We start from the raw sequence: 24200 nt of genomic DNA, 5'->3' as shown, positions 1-24200 counted from the left end.
AGAGGTGAAAATCGATCAAAATCAAGATCAAACAGTTTGTCGGATAGTGCAGGAAAAGTCAAATGTCGTGAAGTTAAGATCACAAGTATCCAGAAATCTGATAAAAATAATGGCACCTCAAGATCCAAAGCATTGGTGCATAAAAATGGGGTTCATGTTGGTAGCAAAAGGAAAGAGGAGATCAAAGAGTCAAAATCTATGAAAGATAAGATAAAACATCCAGAAAAAACAAAAGAGAAAGCATGCTTAACAAAGCGAACACTCAGTCATACAGACTTGTTTGGTGATGACAGTAGTGATGATGAAAGTATCAGTAAACCTGTCGCTGCCATTTGTTGTGAGTTAGATTCAGACTCTGACCGAGATGTCTGTGCTAGCACCAGTTCCAGTGATAATGAAAAGGGACAAAGTTGTGTGCAACACTCCATACCTTCAGAAGATGAAATCGATTTCCCTGGTCTTGAAAAGGAGTTTGAATTTGAATCTGATCCTATGGAGGAATGCCTAAGGATTTTCAATGAGTCTAAAGAAGTAAAGAATGAAGATAAAGGCCGAGTTTCCAAACAGGTAAGATTCAAATTGTGTTCTTAATTTTGAAATATTTCACTGTACTGGAGTCGAATTGTTTGTCTTGTGTTTTTTTTAATGTGGACAACCTCTTTTCCTTGACGTTGAGCTTGATGCCAACTGTTACCTATAGCATTGATTTGTCCTCCTTTTGTACAGACTGTGCTTATACTGTGCAAACCTTGAGGATTGCAATGCATGCATGGCACCTCATTTGTATGTGGTTTGTTTTGGCCCCTGTGCAGTGCATTGCTCTAGTTACACACCTATCCAGCTTAAAGAAGGTTTTGCTCAGATGTATATATTATTACCTCTCTGAGTAGCATAATTAAGTATACTGATTATACTATATGAGGTCCAGATTTTCATTGGACTGACTTCTTTGAATCACATTTTTCAGTGCTGTGCCTGTAATATAGCTGATGTCCCAGCACTGTTGACATACCAACCTAATGTCAAGATTAGAGTAGTGCTGGAAAAGCACAGCAGGTCAGGCAGCATCTGAGGAGCAGAAAAATTGGCGTTCTGGACCAAAGCCCTTTATCAGGAACTTAATTTCGGGCTTTGGCCTGAATTATTCAGCATGGCTAATGCCTTTTTAAAAAAAAGGGCAAAAGAACCAGGAACCAAGAGGCCCAGAAAGAACAGCTCGGAAGACCCCTATACACCTGCAGGAAAGAAACATTGCCATTGCTTGAACTTCCAAGATCTGTGATGAGGAGATGGAGTTTCCAGACTCTCAAAACAAAATTAATGATAACTATCTGCAAAGTCATGGGAACATGTCACCATTTAAAAATGCTGTGCTTTGTGACAATAAGCCTAATGAAGGATTTCCTTCAAAGGCTAAAGATGCTGCTATGCTTTTCCAGCACTACTCTAGTCTTGACTCTAATCCCCAGCATCTGCAGTACCCACTTTTGCCTACACCCGCCTAATGTACCAATCAGTTTTCTATCCTTCCATGTTAAAAGTGGTAGGTCTATTTGTCACCCTTATGTCTTTTAGTTCCACACTCAGCTGAGTAGAAAGGGATGAAATTAATGTCTGTACTCTCTCGTTTAATTTCTACTTGGTTAAACAGTTGGCCTTTAAGTGTAGTGTGCCCTTGGACTCAACATTGCAAAAAAATTCCAAAGTAATAATAATTATCACAAACATTTATAAATGTGTACCTTTTCTGTCTATCAGATTTTCACATGTATTGCCATTCATTCAATTTCTTCTTAGCATTCAGAAAGTAAACTGGTTAAATCCGTCAATACATTTTTTAAAATCTGCATTTTTCTCTTGACAGTCTGTTTTGCTTTTACATAAGGCAACTTAAAAAAAACTTGTTAAATAAAAATATTAGAAAAACAATATTTCAGTTTTCTCGTACTTCTCAATTTTGTTTGCTTGTGAGTCTAATTCAGATATTTTGTTTTTCCTGAGATTTGTTCTGTATCAGAAGAATGGAGATTTGGGCTTTGCCTTTTCTGAGTCAAGGATTTTTTTTCACCAGAAGATGGTGAATCTGTGGAATGCTTTACCACAGAAAGCTATCAAAGCTAAGTATATAGAAAGCTGAGAAAGACAGATTTCTAATCATTTAAAAAAAAATCAAAAGCTATGGGGATAAGGCAGGAAAATTGAGTTGAGGTTTATCAGATCAACCATGATCACATTTATTAACTGAGTTATCTCGATGGATCATATGGTCTACTACTGCTCCTATGTTTTGTGGTCTTACAGTATGTACAGTTTGAGTCAGAATTTCTTGTCAGGATTTCTTAATTGATCTTAGCAATCATGCTTAACATAGGTAATCCAAACTAGGGTTATGATCTGCAGCCTGATCACTGGTTAAGCTTTGATTTTTACTTGAGAATAATTAGAGTCTGAGCCTGGCATATTGTCACCTTGTTTTATATAATGCAGAATGTATTATTCTGCTGCCAAGATACTGACAACTGATTTACCATATGCAATATTGCCTGGAGATTTAGGAGCAGTTGTGAGATGCATGTGCAGTGCAATGCAATCACCTAGTTCTGGTCTCTTCATTGGTTGCGAATATTTGATTTCTAAATATTTAAATGAAAAAACAAATAGAAACAGGTTCTCACAAGGATGATTCCATGCAGATTGGACTGCAGTTAGATTAACTGAGTAAAGCTTAATCTGTAAAGATCAGTGGATGGTCCACACTGATATTCTATTCCATCCTGTTATAAGGCTTCTCTTTATAAATGGCTAGCACCATGATAATTTCTGGTAAGTTGCTCTTAATTTTACCTTCAAGTCTGGTTTTCCTTTTCTCTCCCGTAAAACATTTTGAATAATAAGCTATTTATACTGGACTGTTTTTATTCCGTCACAAAATCTCACTTTTATCTATGAAAAGGACGAAGGAATTAATTAGACCTTCTTCACAATCTGCGTTTGTCAAGATTTAGAATACAATAGATTAATGTTATGTTTACAATAGCAAGATTTAAAAAAATCTAAATCTTTAAGTAGGTTTGAAAAAAGGAAATCTAATACAAAACTATTTGATAACATCTCAATGCAACCTTTTCAAGCTTAGTGTTGTCTATGCTTAGTGATTTAGTTCCCCTTTTAACGTGCCGTTTGAAAGCTCATTTGTAGTGCTTTACAGCATGTGTATTAAGATAAACTGATATGAATTTGAGCTACATCCATTTCATCAATTGCTTGCATCTAGGACAAAGTTTTAAATGAGTTTCACTATGCAAAACCAGGCAAAATACATAATTTTGTTTGTCAGTTTCACAAGCAAATTTTAGTCATTACCTAGTTTAGCTGTCCAATTTAGCTTTTGATTCTCCTTTTTTGAGCTAGTGTCTCTTTCTTAATCTACTTTCTCTGGAAGTGGGTGTAACTGGTAAGATGAACATTTGCAGGTAGTCTCTGGGTTGTGAATGGGTTCCATTCTGGAATCTGTTTGCAAATTGATTGCATGCAAGTTGGAACACAATTCAGGACAATGTGAAGCAACTGTTCTTAAGTGCAGGAAATGTTCATGTGTCAGGTGTTTAAAATTACAACCCTGAAGGGGATAACATTTTGTAAGTACAAGCAGTCATAAGACGGAGGTTCATAATTCAGGGACCCCTTTTTAATTGTTTATTACTTTCTTGAGAAAGATGTTTTGCCACCATCTTGAAACACTGCAATTCATATGCTCAAGGTGCTGCTGCAATCCTTTAGGATTTGCTGTTGCAGAATTTTAACCTAGTGACAAAATGCAGGATGGTGTACGACTTAGAGATGAATGTTGCATTTTCCCTTCTAAGTATTGCAGGTCATGGGTTTAGGAGCTGTTACCAAAGAAACTTTGATATGCTGCAGCATGTGTTGTAACCATCATACTCCAATAGTCAAGACAGTTCATGGAGTTCTGTTTAAGCAAACTGCTTTGTCCTGTATTGTACTGAACTCCTTGTGTTAGAACTTTCCATTAAACAATTGACTTGCACCTTAGAAAGAGAGGCTTTAGGTAGCTGGGAGGTGAGCTAGTCACCAACAGAATATAAAGTCTCTGACCCACTCTGGTGGCCAGATCACTGAAATGGACCAGACCCTCAATGATGTTGGTGGGAAGCTGAGATAGTAAGGTCATTGAATGTCAATGGGTAGTTCTCGTGCACTTCATGTGAGCAATCCATGTTTGTGTGGTGAAAATGTTACTTGGCGGTTACCAAGTGTAGGTTACAATATTGTCAAAGTTATCCTCATGTTTTTTATTTCACTGCCTCGACATATTTAGTGATCATTGTTACTCTGAGTCCCTCTAACTATTCACAAATTGAAGTTGGGTCTTTAAGGACTGTAACTGAGACGATGCAATAAAATTATGGAGCTAATAGCAAGTTATTTTTGTTTTTATTCCCACCCCTCCCCTAAGGAATTTTGTTGTGCTTTCCACTCTACTGTACCATAATTGGTAATTAAGCTGAAGCAAAAGGATTGGTCTCCCCCAGGGAAGAAAATAACTTTGTATAATTCATCCGCTATTATTATATCTCTGTTTGTAGTATAGAACAATGTTAAATAGTATAGTGGACATCTTTCTAGAATTAAAGCTGCAGTGTAAGCAGGAGTGATGATTAATGGCTGCCTGTAATAAGCTATCTTGAGTGTTTTCATACCTGTTGTAGTGTATGGCTTTTCTTAAAATAAAACTTTGTCATGATATATAAGTTCTGTCAGCACTCAGTTGGTGCTTTAATTTTTGACAAATATGCGTTGTAAAAATAACATTATATTTATCATGTAATGCAGTTTACCATTTTCCATTCAGAATCAGTGTGGAGAAGGACAAGGAAGATACAGAATGTGGGGAAGTAGATGATGACATCTTGGAAAATGTACTTATTACAGACCAGGAAGTGCTGGGGGACCTAAAAGGCATAAAGTTGGATAAATCCGCAGGACCTGATCAGGTGTACTGTGGAACTGTGGGAAGCAAGGGAACTGATAACTGGGCCCCTTGCTGAGACATTTAGACCATCTATAGTCACAGGTGAGGTGCCAGAAGACTGGAGGTTGGCTAACATGGTGCCACTATTTAAGAAAGTTGTTAAGGAAAAGCCATGGAACGATAGACCAGTGAGCCTGACTTTGGTGAAAGGCAAATCATTGAAGGGAGTCCTGAGGGACAGGACTTGTATGTATTTGGAAAGGCAAAAACTGATTAAGGATAGTCAGTATGGCTTTGTGCATGGGAAATCATGTCTCACTAACTTAGTCAAAGAGATATACAGCATAGAAACAACAGACTCTTCAGTCCAACTCGTCCGTGCTGACCAGATATCATCCCAACCTAATCTAGTCCCATTGGCCAGAACTTGGCCCATATCCCCCTAAACCTTTCGTATTCATATACCCATGCAGATACCTTTTTTAAATGCTGCAATTGTACCAGCGTCCACCACTTCCTCTGGTCTATTTATCCTATCCATGCCTCTCTTGATTTTATAAACCTCTATAAGGTCATCCCTCAGTCTCCAACACTCCAGGGAAAATAGCCCCAACCTATTCAACCCCTCCCGATAGCTCAAATCCTCCAACTCTGACAACATCCTTGTAAATCTTTTCTGCACCCTTTCATGTTTCACAACATCCTTTGAATAGGAAGCAGACCAGACTTGCATGAAAAATTCCAACAGTAGCTTAACCAATTTACTGCACAGGTGTAACATAATCTTCCAACTTCTGTATTCAATAATCTGACCGATAAAGGAAAGCATGCCAAACGCCTCCTTCACGATCCTATCTACCTGCGACTCTACTTTCAAAGAGCTATGAACCTGCACTCCAAGGTCTCTTTGTTCAGTAACACTCCCTAGGACCTGACCATTAAGTGTATAAGTCCTGCTAAGATTTGCTTTGCCAAAATGCAACACCTCACATTTATCTAAATTAAACTCCATCTGCCTCTCCTCAGCCCATTGGCCCATCTGGGAGAAAGTGAGGACTGCAGATGGGGATCAGAGCTGAAAAACGTGTTGCTGGAAAAGCGCAGCAGGTCCGGCAGCATCCAAGGAGCAGGAGAATCAACGTTTCGGGCATAAGCCCTTCTTCAGGAATATTTCCTGAAGAAGGGCTTATGCCCGAAACGTCGATTCTCCTGCTCCTTGGATGCTGCCTGACCTGCTGCGCTTTTCCAGCAACACATTTTTCAGCCATTGGCCCATCTGATCAAGATCCCATTGTAATCTGAGGTATCCTTCTTCGCTATCCACTGCACCTCCAATTTTGATGCCATCTACAAACTTACTGTATCTCCTATGTTCATATCAAAATCATTTCTATAAATGACAAAATAGTGGACCCAGCACTGATCCTTGTGACACTCCACTGGTCACAGCCCTCCAGTCTGAAAAACAACCCTCCACCACCACCCTCTGTCCTCTACCTTTTGAGCCAATTCTATATCCAAATGACTAGTTCTCCCTGTATTCCATGAGATCTAACCTCGCTAAACAGTCTCCCATTGGTAACCTTGTCGAATGCTTTACTGAAGTCCTTATTGATCACGTCCACCGCTCTGCCCTCATCAATCCTCTTTGTTACTTTTTCAAAAAACTCCAAGTTTGAGAAATATGATTTCCCATGCACAAAGCTATGTTGACTATCCCTAATCAGTCCTTGCCTTTCCAAATACGTGTAAATCCGGTCACCATCTATTTTCCCACATTATATATTCCACATCCTTCTCCATTCTCCATGTCCTTGTCCACAGTAAACACTGATTCAAAATATTTGTTTAGTATCTCCCCCATCTCCTGTAGCTCCACACACCGGCTGCCTTGCTGATCTTTGAGGGGCCCTATTCTCTCCCTAGTTACCCTTTTGTCCTTAATGTATTTGTAAAAACCCTTTGGATTCTCCTTAACTCTATTTGCCAAAGCTATCTCACATCCCCTTTTGCCTGAAACGTCGATTTTCCTGCTCCTCGGATGCTGCCTGACCTGCTGTGCTTTTCCAGCACCATTCTAATCTATGAATAGGAAGGATTTGGAGGGATATGGGCCAGGTGCTGACAGGTGGGACTAGCTTGGGTTGGAATATCTGTTCGGCATTGACGAGTTGGACCACTCTAATCTAGACTCTGGTTTCCAGCTCCTGATTTCTCCCTTAAGTATAATCCTACTGCCTCTGTACTCTTCACTTGATTTCTCCTGTCTATACCTGACATATGCTTCCTTTTTTTTTCTGAAACAAACCTTTAATTTCTCTAGCCATCCACCATTCCCTACACTTACCAGCCTTTCCTTTCACTCTAACAGGAATATACTGTCTCTGGACTCTTGGTTATCTAATTTTTGAAGGCTTCCCACTAATTTCCAGCCATCCCTTTTAACCTGTGAACATCTGCACCCAATCAGTTTTTGAAAGTTCTTGCCTAATACCGTCAAAATTAGCCTTCCTCCAATTTAGAACTCCAACTGTTAGATCTGGTCTATCCTTTTCCATCACTATTTTGAAACTAATAGAATTATGGTCGCTGGCCCTAAAGTGCTCCCCCACTGACATGTCCATCAACTGCCCTGCCTTGTTTCCCAAGAGTAGGTTGGGTTATGGTAGGTACATCCACGCACTGAATCAGAAAATTTTCCTGTACAATCTTAACAAATTCCTCTCCATCTAAACCCTTAACACTATGACAGTCCCATTCTATGTTTGGAAAGTTAAAATCCCCTACCATAGCCACCTTATTATTCTTACAGATAACTGAGATCTCCTTAAAAATTTGTTTCTCAATTTCCCTCTGACTATTAGGGGGTCTATAATATGATCCAAATAAGGTGATCATCCCTTTTTTATTTCTCAGTTCCACTCAAATAACTTCCCTGGATGTATTTCTGCAAATAGATTAGAGTGATGCTGGAAAAACACAGCCTGTCAGGCAGCATCCGAGGAGCAGGAAAATCGATGTTTCGGGCAAAAGCATTCATCAGGAATTCCTGCCTGACCTGCTGTGCTTTTCCAGCACCACTCTGATCTGGACATATGAATAGGAAGGATTTGGAGGGATATGGGTCAGGTGCTGACAGGTGGGACTAGCTTGGGTTGGAATATCTGTTCAGCATTGACGAGTTGGACCACTCTAATCTAGACTCTGGTTTCCAATGTCTGCAGTCCTTGTTTCTACCTGGTATTTCTGGGAATATCCTCCCTAAGTACAGCTGTAATGCTAACCCTTATCAAAAATGTCACTTCCCTTCCTTTCTTGCCTTCTTTTCTATCCTTCCTATAGCATTTGTATCCTGGAACATTAAACTGCCAGTCCTGAGCCACATTTCTGTAATTGCAATGATATCCCAGTCCCATGTTCCTAACCTTGCCCTGAGTTCATCTGCCTTCCCTGTTAGGACTCTTGCTTTCAAATAAATACAGTTTAGTTTAGCAGTCCTACCTTGTTCTCTGCTTTGTTTCTGCCTGTCCTGAGTGTTTGACTTGCTTCTTTTCTCAACTGTATCAGTCTCAGATTGATCTCTTTCTTCAGTATCTCCCTGCATCCCCCCTCCACACTAGTTTAAATCCTCCCGAGCAGTTCTAGTTGATTACTTCTTCAAAAAATGCAACAAAGAAGATTGTTGAGGGCAGAATAGTGGATATGATATATGTGGACTTCAGTAAGGCATTCAACAAGGGTCCCCATGTAGTCTGGTTAGCAAGGTTAGATCAGAATACAGGAAGAATAGCCATTTTGGTACAGAAATGGCTCAATGATAGATAGAAGGTGCTGGTGGAAGGTTGTTTTTCAGACTGGAGGCCTGTGACTAGTGGAGTGCCACAAGGATCAATGATCCACTGCTTTTTGTCATTTATATAAATGATTTGGATGTGAACATAGGTATAGTTAGTAAGTTTGCAGATGACACCAAAATTGGAGGTGTAGTGGACTGTGAATAAGATTACCTTTGGTTACTGAAGAGTACAACAGGATTTTGATCAGATGGGTCAATGGGCCAAGGAGTGGCAGATGAAATTTAGTTTAGATAAATGTGAGGTGCACCATTTTGGAATGGCAAATCATGGCAGGACTTGTACACTTAATGGTAAGGTCCTATGGAATGTGCTGAACAAAGAGACCTTGGAGTGTAGATTCATAATTCCTTGAAATTGGAGTCTCTGGTAGATAGGATAGTGAAGAAGGTGTTTGGTATGCTTTCCTTTGTTGGTCAGAGCATTGAGTCTTGAAGTTGGGAGGTTGTGTTGCAGCTGTACAGGGCATTGGTTAGGCCACTTTTGGAATATTATGTGCAGATCTGGTCTCCGTTCTATCAGAGTGATGTTGTGAAACATGAAAGGGTTCAGAAAAGATTTACAAGGATGTTGCCAGGGTTGGAGGGTTTCAACTATAGGAAGAGGCTGAATAGGCTGGGGATGTTTTATCTGGAGCATTGGAGGCTGAGGGGTGACCTTAAACAGGTTTATACAACCATGAGGGCATAGATAAGGTCTTTTCCCTGTGGTGGGTGAGTCCAGAAGTAGAGGGCATAGGTTTAGGATGAGAGAGGAAAAATTTAAAAGGGACCGAAGGGGCAACTTTTTCAATCAGAAGGTTGTGCATGTATGGAATAAGCTGCCAGAGGAAGTGGTGAGGCTGGTACCATTATGTGTTATAAGGCATCTGGATGGGTATGTGAATAGGAGCAGTTTAGGGGGATATGTGCCCAAGTGCTGGCAAATGGAATAAGCTTAGAATATAACAGTGCAGCTCAGTACAATAAATGGTATGGAGATTAGCCTGATATTAGAGTAGGAAAAAAGGCTCACACCAATCTCCAAAGCATTTATTGTATTATCTTCCACGTGCCTGTCCAAGAGTCTCTTACATGTCCCGAATGTATCCGGTCAGCATGGACGAGATGTACTGCAGGATCTGTTTCTGTGCTGTACATAACTATGCCTCTAACCCTGGCTGAGATTTATGGCTGACAGTTTTTTTTTAAATTTTGCTGTGGTTCAGCAAAATGTTGGTTCCACAAGAAAAGAGAGAAAGAAAGAAAGGTTAGTAATATATCTGGTAAAGGCAAAATAAAATGTTGCTACTTCATTTTATTGCTCCATGTTATCATTTAGCACTCACCACTTGTCTGAGGCTGAAACTTTAACTTTGCTTAAAGGAGACAAAAAGTTAAACATCTTGCACTTATCAGGACTCTGGCGCAAGCAATAGACTTGAGGTTGGGAGGGGAGCCAATTTGTACAGCATGATAAGAGCATGCTGTTTATTTGTGCTGTCATTACTATGGAGATGCAGCAGGAGCAGTTAACAGTCAGTCTTCGTTCTCAGACCAGATACACTGGTCAGGGTGTTGCCACAGCAATTCAGCAGAGCTTGGCAGTCTCCATGACACTTTTTGCTCCCAGTGACAAAGGTAAATGTATGAATTCCTTTGAACCAATTAACTGTTTTGGCAGATTTCCTTCTCTAAAGGACATCAATGAACCAAATGGATTTTTACAACCATCATTGTTGGTTTCTTGGTGACCATTACTCAATATTGTAGAAGTGTTTTTTTGAAGTGTAGAAGGGCAGTACTTTCACAACTTTTAAATTTGTACTAAGCATTTTTTCTTTCATTATCAAAGGTGTCTGTCGAAAGTACTGAAGATAAAGAATCGAGCCTAACCACACTTTTTCCAGGGCAGAAAAGAAGAATTTCACACATTTCAAAGCAAGAAAATGTAAGTGGAACCTCAAAGTGTGCCATCGTATCTCTCAATTCAGCTGACTTGATGTGACCATTCACCTTGTAGTAGATTTGCTGTTTCAACTAGCATTAAAGAATACACTGCCAAAATCTGTAATAGTGATGATATTTGCTTCTTACATATCTATGCATTACAGAATGTTTTGCTGAGAAGCATTACTTCTTTAGGAAAGTTATTAATTACATCATGCAGCAGTTATGAATGTTTCTAAATTAGTTGACTGTTAACGCAGAGTACTGCGAATGCCAGATATAAGTGGAAGGTGCTGGAGAAACTCAGCAGAGCTGGAAGCATCTACGGAGTGAGAAACAGGAAACTCATCATTACATTGTGGACTTAATGCAATTTTGAGCTGTCCTCACTAGCTTAAAGAAAATGTAGACTGCTACTGATCGACTTAAATCAGAAGGATACCTGATTCAGCTGTTGCATTGTGTAGAGTTTTCGGATCCTTCATTAGTAGTGATCAAAACCTTGCAGTTGCCTCTGATCCCTGGCTATGTTAAGGAAAATCGACCACTGATTGGAAGTTCGTGAATGAGGTTAGTAAGACAGAAAGGGTTGAATTTGTGCTGATAGCCTTCAATTGTGATATTTCAAAGTTTCCACTTCCATGGTAGCTTATCCCACTACAAGTAACCACCTTCAGGAAATTGACAAGGAAAGAATATTGAAGAGGGAAAGAAAATGTAGCAAAAATGAATTTAGCAAAATTTGTGCATGCATTAAATAACTTACTTGAGAATCAAATTTGAGCACTAAGCCTACCCATGGTTTATTGTGACAACAAAGCATTATCTAAAGTTAAATTTCTGAAATTGTCAATTTATCTGTGCCACTGCAAACAGCATGAGTCCTGTAAATAAATATATAATTCAACAAGATTAATGTATGGGACAGCCATATATTAAAACAAAACCATTAGAACATTTGGCAATTTTATCCTCTTTTAAACTTAAGGTTTAGATTTTTGAAAAAGCACAAGTTAACCTCTAACATGTTTAATGTGATACTACTCAAACATTATACGTGGAACAGTTTATTTTTGGCACCTAGTATTTCAGGTGATAACTCTCAAAGGAACATCCTTAAACTTCAACTTCAGAAGTTTCAATGAGCTTAATGTGTTTGAGGGTTGTGTTGGTTAATGTGTTGGTCTAGTTTTGGAGGCCCAAGTCAACTGGAATTGGTTTAATTTTTGTTATTGGGCTCACCCTCAGCAATTGGATGCAAATTGTATTACTCCTAGCTGGATTTAGATTTGGTGTTTGCTGCATTTATTGTCAATTGATTGTTATGCAACTCTCTATTTCCTCGGTATAGCTGGTGGCGTGTTTAGCAACTTGAGAAAGCATTAAGATTCAAGAAGGATTTTAGACATCCGCAGACTGGACCAGGTAGCAATATTTCTACTGTGGAAATTAGTGATTACTACTTTTGAATTCTGTTTCACAATTTTGGAGGAAGGTATATTAGCATATGTAATTGGGGTTACATTTAGTGCATTTTAAGAAGCTTGTGTGAAGCATAAACACTGCAATGGACATACTAGTCTGATCAGTCTGTTGCAAATACAATGTATATTACCACAGCGGATTAGAAAAGTTATTGTATTAGCACCAATGGAGTTTGACAGATTTGCATCAAGTTTTGCACTCCAACTTCAATTTTAGCTTCAACGTTTTATCCAAAATGTGATTTCAATTTTTCACTTTTAGAAGGGAAAAGAACATATTGTCATATGCAGTTGCATTATCACTAACACTTATTTTTTTCTTTAGGTAGAGCCAGCCAAGCCAATCATCCGTCCTTTTCGTAGACTTACTGCCCAAGAGGTTTGTTACCAACGGAGTTTGATGGCACAGCAGCAAGTGGCCCAACTGGCAGAAGTGGAAAAAATAGTTAATACACCTTTCAGAAGCCGAGGAGAGAAGAGACGAATTGCACATAAACCAAAAGCAGATGTTATACCATCAGCAAAACAATGTAAGCATTCCTTTCTATTTTTGTGTAGCAGCACATGCAATTATTTTGTTTCAATATTATTTGTAACTCCCTTGAGTAGTTTTGTGACCGAGCTCCCTTTACTTCTGGTCCGTGATCAGTTTGCTCTTCTGTGTCTCTGATCCTGCATTAATGACATTGATGTCCTTTTGTTGTTGACCAAATTGGTATTCTATGCTTTCTCTCCATTACTTACTGTCCAGCCAAGAATGGCAACAAATACAAATATATACTAAGGTTATGCCAAACAGTAGGTGAAAGGTTCTATTAGATTTCTTGGCTTGACAATTTTTTGAAGTCAGGCGCACATTATGTGAAGAATAGAAAACAAACTAATTGGAAAGTTTGTGGAGGGTATACCATGTTGCAGCACATCTGAAACTTGTCCTTTAATTAGATGTCACATTGATGGCACTTTCCTAATTGAAAAAGAACAAGCTAATATTTATTCACGGTTAGTTTTGAAAATGCAGTTTTTTTTCCTGTTACGTGGTTGGTATATTCAAATCATTTTTGATGCCCACAGTGACTAATTTAAGGAAATGCTTCCAATTTGTAGTAAAAATCTGGAACTTCTTTTCTTGCTTCAAAAAAATGTTCAGACTTGATGAAGTGACGATTTCAAAACTCATATTGATAGTTTTTTTTTGTTAGGGAAAGTTATAGGACCAACATAGTCTGTGACCCTCCATACATTTGTCAAACGAAAGGTAAAGTTTAAGTCGGATGAGGTAATTCAATGGCAAGAAAGTCTTGAGGGATCAAATAGTGCAATCTTTTCCTTGCTGTGGGTTGTCATTAGAGTCCTGGTATTTTGTCAAAGCAACCATTCTTTATCTATGAGCCTGGACTGTTTTACCAATGGGAACTTTTGTGCAGCAAACACATCAAATACAATGCACACTTTTGGTAATTAGTAGTACAAAATTATTGAGAACAGGAGCTTTGGTGCCTAATTTCTCCACTGTTCTGTGGTGCCAAAACCAGTTTAGGATCACCATCAGCCCCTTTTTCTTTCCTCTGGTATCAAATAATTTAAAACAAATTAAAGGACACACCTTTGACTTTCATAGGCTTCACTGATTGCTGTATCAGTGTTCCTCTTCTTTCAAACATAGTGAATATCACTAAATTATGTATATTTTTATGCTGTGAAGTATTGTGTAGTTAGGGCGGCACGGTGGCACACTGGTTAGCACTGCTGCCTCACAGCACCAGAGACCCGGGTTCAATTCCCGCCTCAGGCGACTGACTGTGTGGAGTTTGCACGTTCTCCGCGTGTCTGCGTGGGTTTCCTCCCACAGTCCAAAGATGTGCAGGTTAGGTGAATTGGCCATGCTAAATTGCCCGTAGTGTTAGGTAAGGGGTAAATGTAGGGGTATGGGTGGGTTGCGCTTCGGCGGGTCGGTGTGGACTTGTTGGGCCGAAGGGCCTGTTTCCACATTGTAATGTAATCTAATCTAAAGGTATAATTGTAAGCTTTGTTATCCTACGTAATATAATGTGGATACATAATACATTGTTGAATTGTCAAACTTTTGGTAATTTGTTCTTTTGTATTTTAGCTCCAGTAAAATTGAAGATGGAATCTTTAAATAGAACTGTAGTGTCTCAGAATTGTCCAAGAAACAGCAGCCTCAATTTAAGATGTCAAACCGCTGCTGGTATGGCATCAAAAACTGTATCTACTACATCTCAGAAAAGGATAGCTCATACTCCCACTTTGAAGGTAAACTTTCACATGCAGCCGAGATGCAAATGAGAGTTGGAGGGTCCAAAGTGGTAGTGTAAGTTTTTTTTTTTCTCTCATTGCAATTCCCAATTCAGGTTCAGTGGCAGAAATTAGTCTCTGCATCATGGTGCTGTCTTAAATGCTAACAGGGTGTTTTCCCTTCTGAGAGAGTCTAGAACCAGAGACCATAATTTGAGTAAGGGGCCACCTAGTTAAGGCTCAGATGAGGATGAATTTCTTCTCCAAACGTAATGAATCTGTGGAATGTTTTACTACAATGGTTTGATTATTAAGTATATTTAAGGTTGAGTCAGGCAGACATTATTTTAGTCAACTTGTAAATTGCTGGTTATGGGGGGAAAGGCAAGAAAGGTGAGTGAGGATTATCAGATCAGCTATAATCATATTAATGACGGAACACGCTTGAAGGGTTGAGTGGCCTACTTCTGTTATATGTTATGACTCTCAGTGATGATTAGCTTCCTGTTTTCTTTTCAAGTCCTGCTTTGGGGTCTCATTCCATTGCCAACAGTGCTGTGCCACTTTCTGCCCTGCCTCTCCTGTATGCCATGCAGTGAGCCCCATTTGCTGCAAGTTCCTTTGCTTTATGTTTTCATTCCTCATAGTGCAAAACACTGCCTATGACGGTGCAGTGGAAGTTTTTTATGTGCCATTTGATTTGAACTTTTCTGCTACTACATGGAGTGGCACCATAGAAAGTAAAAATAAAATAAATATCAATTATCTCGAGTGAAACAGGACAGTTGTCTGATCTGCTGCATTCATGTTGTTCAAATAGTCAAGGAAGAAACTGCATATACTTTGGAAAACAAAACTAAAGTAATGATTCTCAGCCAACAGTCCCTGAGAATTGGCATGCTTTGGGAAGATCAGTTTCAAAAGAAAGATGCCAAAGCAAATGCTGCCAGAAATGCTAGCATTTTTTTGTTTATATTTCAGATTTCCAAAATGTGCAATATTTTGTTTTTATTATCTATGCTATCTACCCCAGCTGTCTGCCTCTGTTTTTGAAACTGATCTCTTTAAGTTTGCCTATTCTCAATGCCTGTTAGCTGTGGGTGGTATTCTTCAATTTTGTGAACTAAAGATGATATGTCAGGAAAAGTCCTGTTTTGAATATCTCAACAGTGTGATTACAATAAATCAGAAATCTGATGTTTAGAAATAACTATTTTTCTACTTTCAAGAGAACTGATCATGGCTTGCAATTTTTATTTGCAATCAAAGTATTCACTTACATATAATGTTGCTGGCTTCCATTCCATGCAGCATACTTATTGGGCAGAAACAACACTAAACACCTCCAAAAATAATGTAAAGTGTTGATAGCAATGCTTTTAGTTTAGGCAGTCATCAGTACCCTGAATGTTGTGCAGCAGTCTTGTTGAAACATGCACACTTGTTGTTTTTGTAGGATATAGTTGTTGTTTTGTATGATATAGGGTGCATCCATCTGTGATAGGATGGTGTGCACTTTCTTCCACTAGCATGAATATTCAGTTTTTCCATTTAAATTTGTACTTTGCTGTGCTTTATTCATGATATTGTTACCATCATTTGAATAAAGAGAACAGAACTTGAAACTTGAAATCTTAAGCTTTATTAAAACATAATGAAAAGAGAGAGTAAAACAGCTAAATATTCAGACCTATTTTTCTTTGAACTGTAGCCTTGAATTGTTAGACAGCTGATGTATTGAATAATATCTGAAAGTAGGGGAAGTTATTGAGAATTTATTCTTGTAGGATTAGCTGTCACATCTTTTGAGGCATAAATGTAGTTTGCACTTGGAGAGTTAAGAGATGTGTGTAAAGTTTATAATGCAGTGTTTACACAAGGTAGCCTGTATTTGCATCATGTTGTACCTGATAAGTTCATATGTCTAAATCTGTTGTACAGATGAAGATGAACATTGGAATGGAATAAAACCAACTTTTTTTTTAACTATTCTTTACCCCTAAAAACAAGTCAAGCTTGAAGAGACCCACAATTCCAACAGAATATGGCTCCAAAGTTCCAACAAATGTGAGACAGCGATATTTGAATGTTTTCATTGATGAATGTTTGAAGTTCTGTGGATCTGAAGAAACAGCTTTTGAAAAGGTACAAGATTGCATATCTTTGTTGTTGAAATCATTACTGAGCAAATGCATGCCAATCAAAATGAAGCTTCTAATAATTAAATGAAATTGTTTAAAAGCAACACCTTTTTAAAAGAGCATATGCATTTACATAAATGTGCAAATTTTAATCTGGAACTGCTCTTTGAATTTGTGTTTAATTATAATACTGTTTAATTTCTCTTTGGTCTCGTAAAATTTAAACTGCAAGTGTTGAAAATGAGCCTTGCTCAAATGAGAAAATGAATGTAAAAGGTCCATTACAATTTGTATTTATCCAACAACTTTTAAAGTAGTAACACGGCCCAAGAGGTTTTACAATGGAGGAAGACCATTCACCCATAAAAAAGAATTGGGAAAAATGGTTTAAAAATTAGCTTAAACAGGTTTTTACCAATGTAAAGTAGGGAAAGCAGAGCATTTGGTAAAGTTTCAATGAATAAGAACAAAGTGATTAAGGGCTTTGTCACCAGTTTGATGGTGGAAAGTTACAGTCTAAAGGACAAGTAATTAAGGAAACGGGAGAAGTTGAGAAATTTAAAGATAAAGAATTTAAAATTTTTTCTCTTTGGGGCAGTATTTTTAATACTTGCAAAGTGTTCTGTGGTACGACTTATTGTTAAAGTAAAAGTGCTGCTTAATAGGAATTTGTTCTTCTGATTTTGAAAATAACTTGTTATATATTTAATGCACCCCTCGAGCTTACTGTAATTAATGTCAACTGAGTAAATGCAGATTAATCTTGCTGCAGTACGGTTATGGAATCCTTTTAGTTTTCCGAAGTGGATATATTTTTATAGTTGTGTAATTAATAAGGTATGCCTAACAGCTGTGATATTTCCATTTCAATGTTGCAGGCTTTAAATGAAGAGAAGATTGTGTATAACCGAAGTACCAGTCGAACTGTATACTTGAATGTCGCTGTAAATACATTGAAGAAGTTGAGGAGTCAAAGTGATGCCGTTTCATCACCTACAAAGAGTATGGTTCTAAATGATACTTATCAATTTGTTTATCTTAACTTGTGCTCCTGAAGAGGGGCTCATGCCCGAAACGTCGATTCTCCTGTTCCTTGGATGCTGCCTGACCTGCTGTGCTTTTCCAGCAACACATTTTCAGCTCTGATCTCCAGCATCTGCAGTCCTCACTTTCTCCTGAACTTGTGCTCTCCCATTTTGAAGACATTGCCTTCACTCTATCCAGTAAATTGCCCAAGTATCTATTTACATCAGAGTGTCTACAGTGAGAAGCTTCATCCTCTTAAACATCAGGGAAATTTTTAAGAGTACTGTTCGATAAGTTTATATAATTTATGTTTCAACGTTAAAGGTGAAGTGTGAAATGCATATGGTTTAAGAAACTGCATATAAATAGAAACAAAAACAGAAATTGTTGGAGAAACTCAGCAAGTCTGGCAGCATCTGTAGAGAGAAAGCAAAGTTAATTCTTCAGGCCCAGTGATCCTCCTCCAGAGCATGCTTTTGCACATCAGTAGAGTTGAAAATGTAACGAAATGATGTCATTCAGAGCAATTTGCCCCTTGTTGATCCAGACATTGCTTCATGTTACAGTTACAATTCGAGAAAGAAAATCTGAAAGACATTTCATAATTGTATATTAAGGTTCCTAGGTGCAGTGTGTTTTCACTTGGATGTCACTCATTACAAGATTGAGTGCTCTGAAAGTACTCTGTTTAATTCTGTTTTCATTTTTGACTGTATATTCATTCAGACACTGTAGCTGTAAGGACAAATAAGAAAGTCCAATCGCATGAAGCATTGCTTGGGGGAAAGTTAGCCACGAAGACAAGTTTCACTCTCAATAGATCTGGGAAACAACAGGATATTGAACTGACAGGTGGGTGAAGCTTTCTTAAACTATTTGGTACCTCCCAGGTTCATACTGATGTTTGAGATCTTTCATCTAAGTTGGAATCTGCAAGTGATGTGGTAATATAGTGGATTGGAACTTGCAAATTGTTGTGCTCTGGATCTCAGTAGAATGTATTGCTACGTTTTGCCATGGCTGGTACTGAAATGAGACAAGAGAAGAAATTGATAGGTAAGCTAAATCTGGCCAGTGTCGAAGTAGCGTTGGTAAAAGATTAACAGCAGGCACCTATCTCTCCCAGGGACATGCTGCGTTTTACTTCAAAATGTAAAGATTGTTAAGGACATCTAGGAGTGAAACGCAAAGGCTGTCATAAACTGCAATTGAATGTTGCTGCAAATCAATTAATCTTCAAATCTTGGATTTTGATTACGATCTTGCTAACTGATGTAATTATCATGCTTCAATTTCTCATGGATCCTGAATTTGTAAGTTGAGTCCACATTTTGGTTGTCGTAAAATAAAAATATCCAGTTATTTAATGGTTGTTTTGCAACCTGGTTGCTATGCAGTGAAAGGAAATTAAAAGATTTTGGAGTCAGGAAATGAACTGAGATAAGATCATTTCTGATATATGAGTCGTAATCATAAATTATGCTTGGTTGCAACACAATTAGGTACTTGAAAATATTTATTTAATTTCACTTCTAGTTTTTCATTTCCAAATGTTTACATCAAAATAACTATAACTTCTGTCCTGAATACTTCTGTTTTTCTTCTTTCATTTATATCCTCTTCACTGAACTGATTGATTGATTGATGTTTTATGGAATAAATGCCAGCTTGTATTCATGCTGTGTCCTGTTCAAGTGTGATCCTAACTGTGAATGTTGCTAGGATCTTTCTTCCCTCAAGGAAATCAAATTTTGGACTGATTCTATCCACGTGACTTTTACAGAATCAATTGATGGAAAATTCTCAGGGGTAAACTGAAAAACTTCTCTCTTTCAGGAAAAAAAGAGTAGAACAGTTAGCCACAATACAGGTAGAGTTATCTGTTCTAGCTACACCTTTGATAGGTGGCAACATTTTAAATCCCAAACTTTTGGGTATGCACTGAGAAGGAATGAAAGATATCGGTGGTTCTCAATGACAGCAAAGATCTGAATGAATTGCAAGTAATGCATCATGTTTCCAAATGGCACTCCTTCTTTGTTCAAAATGAAGAGGAAGCTTTTCTTTAGGCACTTTGCTGTGTCAACAGTCAAAATGTGCCATTTATTTTATGGGAAAAATGTGCAGGGGGAGAGGTCTTGCACTGACCAGACCCTTGCCAACATTGAATTAGCCAGTCAGCAGGCATGTCTTCCTCCAAAGTTTCTTAAATCTGAGCCTGAATTAAAGTTAGTGAATGAGGAATTTAGCTTGGATTATCACCTTACAAAATCCATGAGTAAGGAATTTATTCTTCGTTATACAGAATGTTGGGCAGATGCCACCCTGAAGAGCAGGTCAGAGGCTAGCAATCTTGCAGCGAGTAGCTCACCCCCGACTCCTCAAAGCTATCTGTAGGACATTTGTGTAATGGAATACTTACACTTGGCTGGATGTCTGCAGTTCTCAATAACACTAGGACAAAGCAACCCAGTTTATTAGTACCACATTCTCACATTTGCTCCTTTCACAACTTACACTCAGTAGCAGCAGTGTGTACTACCTACAAATACACTACTGCAGAAATTCACCAAGACTCATGCAACATTTTCCAAATCCACAACCATTACCATCAGCTGGCCAATGCATGGGAGCACCACCACTCTCAAGTTTCCCTTCAAGGCTCTCACCATCCTTCCTTGGACATATATCACCATTCCTTCACTGTTGCTCTGTGAGAGCATTGTGGGGTCTACCTACACCAAATTGATTGCAGTGGTTCAAGAAGGTAGCTCACCACCATCTTCTTGAAGGTAGCTAGAGATAGGCAATAAAACTGAAAATCTGTTGCTGGAAAAGCGCAGCAGGTCAGGCAGCATCCAAGGAACAGGAGAATCGACGTTTCAGGCCCAAGCCCTCCTTCAGGAATTCCTGAAGAAGGGCTTGTGCCCGAAACGTTGATTCTCCTGTTCCTTGGATGCTTCCTGACGTGCTGCGCTTTTCCAGCAACACATTTTCAGCTCTGATCTCCAGCATCTGCAGCCCTCACTTTCTCCTCATAGGTAATAAAACGCCAGCAACACCTACATCCTATGAGCGAGTTAAAAGGCACACTTCAGTATTGGCCACTTAAGGTTTGACCTTGGAGGGGACAGTGTAGATTTTTCATCATTATCCAAGATTGAATTATGATAGTAAATTGTTGTTGTTCTTGTGCCCTTGCAACCCTTGGTAGTGTTTCTAGATGATTTTCAGCACAGAAGAATATTGATTAATCAGTATGGTGAAGAGATTTTTATGGTTGTCACCAAGATTGGAGGTTTCTTCATAGTGTTATTGACTGATCTGGCCAAGTTCCAAAGAAAATGTATAAACGAAATTTGCAAATGATGAAAAATCTAAGAAAAAACAGAATCCATAAGAGCAAAAAGGCTATAGTTTGGGTTTTCCTATAATATTGATGTGTAATTGTCTATAGCTAGAAGAGGGCAATAGCATATTTCAGGTATCATTGCACCTGCTTTTGGTTCTTTAATGTACATTTGATCAACATTGATAGATGTTTGAAGCCCTTACAAGAATGGTCATCTTGGCCATTTTGTGTGATCAAATTTAAATATCAACAACAAGAATAATAAAGGGAAGTATGAAGAAGAACTCAAAATGTTATAGTAGACTGTAATGAAAAATTTACTACTACCTAAAGCAAAATATAATTGCAAACAAAAACTGAAATTATCTCCCTTCCTACTTAAGGATATTTCATCTGGTAAAGTTCCAGGACTTCCCATGTGTTCATTTTGTACCATTAAGCTGTATGTAAAACCTTAGCCAAAATTGTGAAATTCTTTAAGAGATGTCATTGTAATTTCCCAAAATAAATTGGGCTTGCTTCTCCAAAGTAAAAATTTTGTTCTGCAGCAGAATCTTGTAAAGTTTATTGGGTGGTATTAAACCAAAATGCATCGGGTCTGCACTTAGTGAAGTTTTTCAGTGGAAGGAAAAAAATACAACTTCATTGTTTTTCCATTATGCACTTTGGCATCAAGGCATTCAAATGTAAAGGTTGAGATTTGACTAATTCAGAATAAAGCTCTTACTGTATTTGCTCCATCGTGCTTGAATCAAACCCCTCACTGCATAAATACAGCATTCATATTTCAGTTTGGAATGAAACTCTAAATTTTCTTGCAAATTATAATCTGTATTGTGTCCTGCATTTCTATGCACTGAAGTTCTAGAAACTTAACGTCATTACACGTGTGGGCTGTATTCAAACTTTGATCCTAAAAGCAGCTCCTATTATGATGCAAGTTTATTTAATTACAGGTGCTATGCTGTACAAGAAGCTGAGTGAATATGTTTTGACTGAAGCGCAATTGCAAGAAAATTGCTACCCAAGGCCACATCCAGAGAAGCCTGGTGTTGCAGTGCTTTATAATCAGGATGAGAGAAAGAATAACACTGACTGTAAGTAAAATGTGTTTCAGTACAATGAATGGGTCCAATATTATTTATTTCTTGAGCTACATTTTAATTTTTCTACTTAGAAAATTAGTATTCTTCATAACTAAACCAACAGTTCTGAACTCTCAAATCAATAAAACCACTTTTGTTGATAGCCAAATTCGAACCGTAGGCTTTTGAATTCACAATGTGATCTCTTGCACGTATTGCAACTTCATTTTTTTAAACCTTTTGCTGTAGAACCTACCATAGAGTCACAGAGATGTACAGCATGGGAACAGACCCTTCGGTCCAACCCGTCCATGCTGACCAGATATCCCAACCCGATCTAGTCTTACCTGCCAGCACCTGGCCCATATCCCTCCAAACCCTTCCTATTCATATACCCATCCAAATGCCTCTTAAATGTTGCAAATATACCAGCCTCCACCACTTCCTTTGGCAGCTCATTCCATACACGTACCACCCTCTGTGTGAAAACGTTGCCCCTTAGGTCTCTATTATATCTTTCCCCTCTCACCCTAAACCTATGCCCCACCCCAGGGAAAAGACTTTCTCTATTTACCCTATCCATGCCCCTCATAATTTTGTAAACCTCTATAAGGTCACCCCTCAGCCTCCGACGCTCCAGGGAAAACAGTCCCAACCTGTTCAGTTTCTCCCTGTAGCTCAGATCCTCCAACTCTGGCAACATCCTTGTAAATCTTTTCTGAACCCTTTCAAGTTTCACAACATCTTTCTGATAAGAAGGAGACCAGAATTGCATGCAATATTCCAACAGTGGCCTAACCAATGTCCTGTACAGCTGCAACATGACCTCCCAACTCCTGTAGTCAATACCCTGACCAATAAAGGAAAGCATACCAAACACGTTCTTCACTATCCTATCTACCTACGACTCCACTTTCAAGGAGCTATGAACCCGCACTGAACACGGTCTCTTTGTTCAGCAACATTCCCTCGGACCTTACCATTAAGTGTATAAGTCCTGCTAAGATTTGATTTCCCAAATGCAGCACCTCGCATTTAGCTGAATTAAACTCCATCTGCCACTTTTCAGCCCATTGGCCCATCTGGTCCAGATCCTGTTGTAATCCGAGGTAACCCTTGTCACTGTCCACTGCATCTCCAATTTTGGTGTCATCTGCAAACTTACTAACTGTACTTCTAATGCTCGCATCCTAATCATTTATGTAAATGACAAAAAGTAGAGGGCCCAGCACTGATCCTTGTGGCACTCCACTGGTCACAGGCCTCCAGTCTGAACAACAACCCTCCACCATCACCCTCTGTCTTCTCCCTTTGAGCCATTTCTGTATCCAAATGGCTAGACCTCCCTGTATTCCATGAGATGTAACCTTGCTAATCTGTCTCCCATGGGGAACCTTGTTGAATGCCTTACTGAAGTCCATATAGATCACATCTATTGCTCTGCCCTCATCAATCTTCTTTGTTACTTCAAAAAACTCAATCAAGTTTGTGAGACATGATTCCCCACACACAAAGCCATGTTGACTATCCCGAATCAGTCCTTGCATTTCCAAATACATGTACATCCTGTCCCTCAGGATTCCCTCCAACAACTTGCCCACCACCGAGGTCAGGCTCACCGGTCTATAGTTCCCTGGTTTGTCTTTCCTGCCCTTCTTAAACAGTGGCACCACGTTTGCCAACCTCCAGTCTTCCGGCACCTCACCTGTGACTATCGATGATACAAATATCTCAGCAAAAGCTCCAGCAATCACTTCTCTAGCTTCCCACAGAGTTCTCGGGTACACCTGATCAGGTCTGGGGATTTATCCACTTTTAACTGTTTCAAGACATCCAGCACTTCCTCCTCTGTAATCTGGACATTTTGCAAGATGTCACCATCTATTTCCCTAGAGTCTATATCTTCCATAGTAAATACTGATGCAAAATATTCATTTAGTATCTTCCCCCACTTTCTGTGGCTCCACACAAAGGCTGCCTTGCTGATCTTTGAGGGGCCCTATTCTCTCCCTAGTTACCCTTTTGTCCTTAATATATTTGTAAAAACCCTTTGGATTCTCCTTAATTCTATTTGCCAA

At 38.8% G+C, this 24200-nt stretch overlaps 1 protein-coding gene across 1 annotated transcript in view; it reads left to right on the top strand.

Moving 5' to 3' along the window:
* The window catches only part of rexo1 (REX1, RNA exonuclease 1 homolog), a 53788-nt gene that overhangs the window by 1071 nt on the left and 28517 nt on the right, over positions 1-24200 (top strand). Inside the window, exons 2-9 of the mRNA XM_043720680.1 lie at positions 3-567; positions 10681-10776; positions 12585-12789; positions 14373-14536; positions 16529-16663; positions 17538-17661; positions 18412-18537; positions 21994-22134. Of these exons, the coding sequence (XP_043576615.1) occupies positions 3-567; positions 10681-10776; positions 12585-12789; positions 14373-14536; positions 16529-16663; positions 17538-17661; positions 18412-18537; positions 21994-22134 (1556 nt within the window). The remainder of the gene's footprint in view (positions 1-2; positions 568-10680; positions 10777-12584; positions 12790-14372; positions 14537-16528; positions 16664-17537; positions 17662-18411; positions 18538-21993; positions 22135-24200) is intronic.

Source organism: Chiloscyllium plagiosum, chromosome 31 (genome assembly GCF_004010195.1).
Source record: "Chiloscyllium plagiosum isolate BGI_BamShark_2017 chromosome 31, ASM401019v2, whole genome shotgun sequence".
Taxonomy (NCBI): domain Eukaryota; kingdom Metazoa; phylum Chordata; class Chondrichthyes; order Orectolobiformes; family Hemiscylliidae; genus Chiloscyllium; species Chiloscyllium plagiosum.
This window is presented reverse-complemented; position numbering and strand designations above follow the sequence as displayed.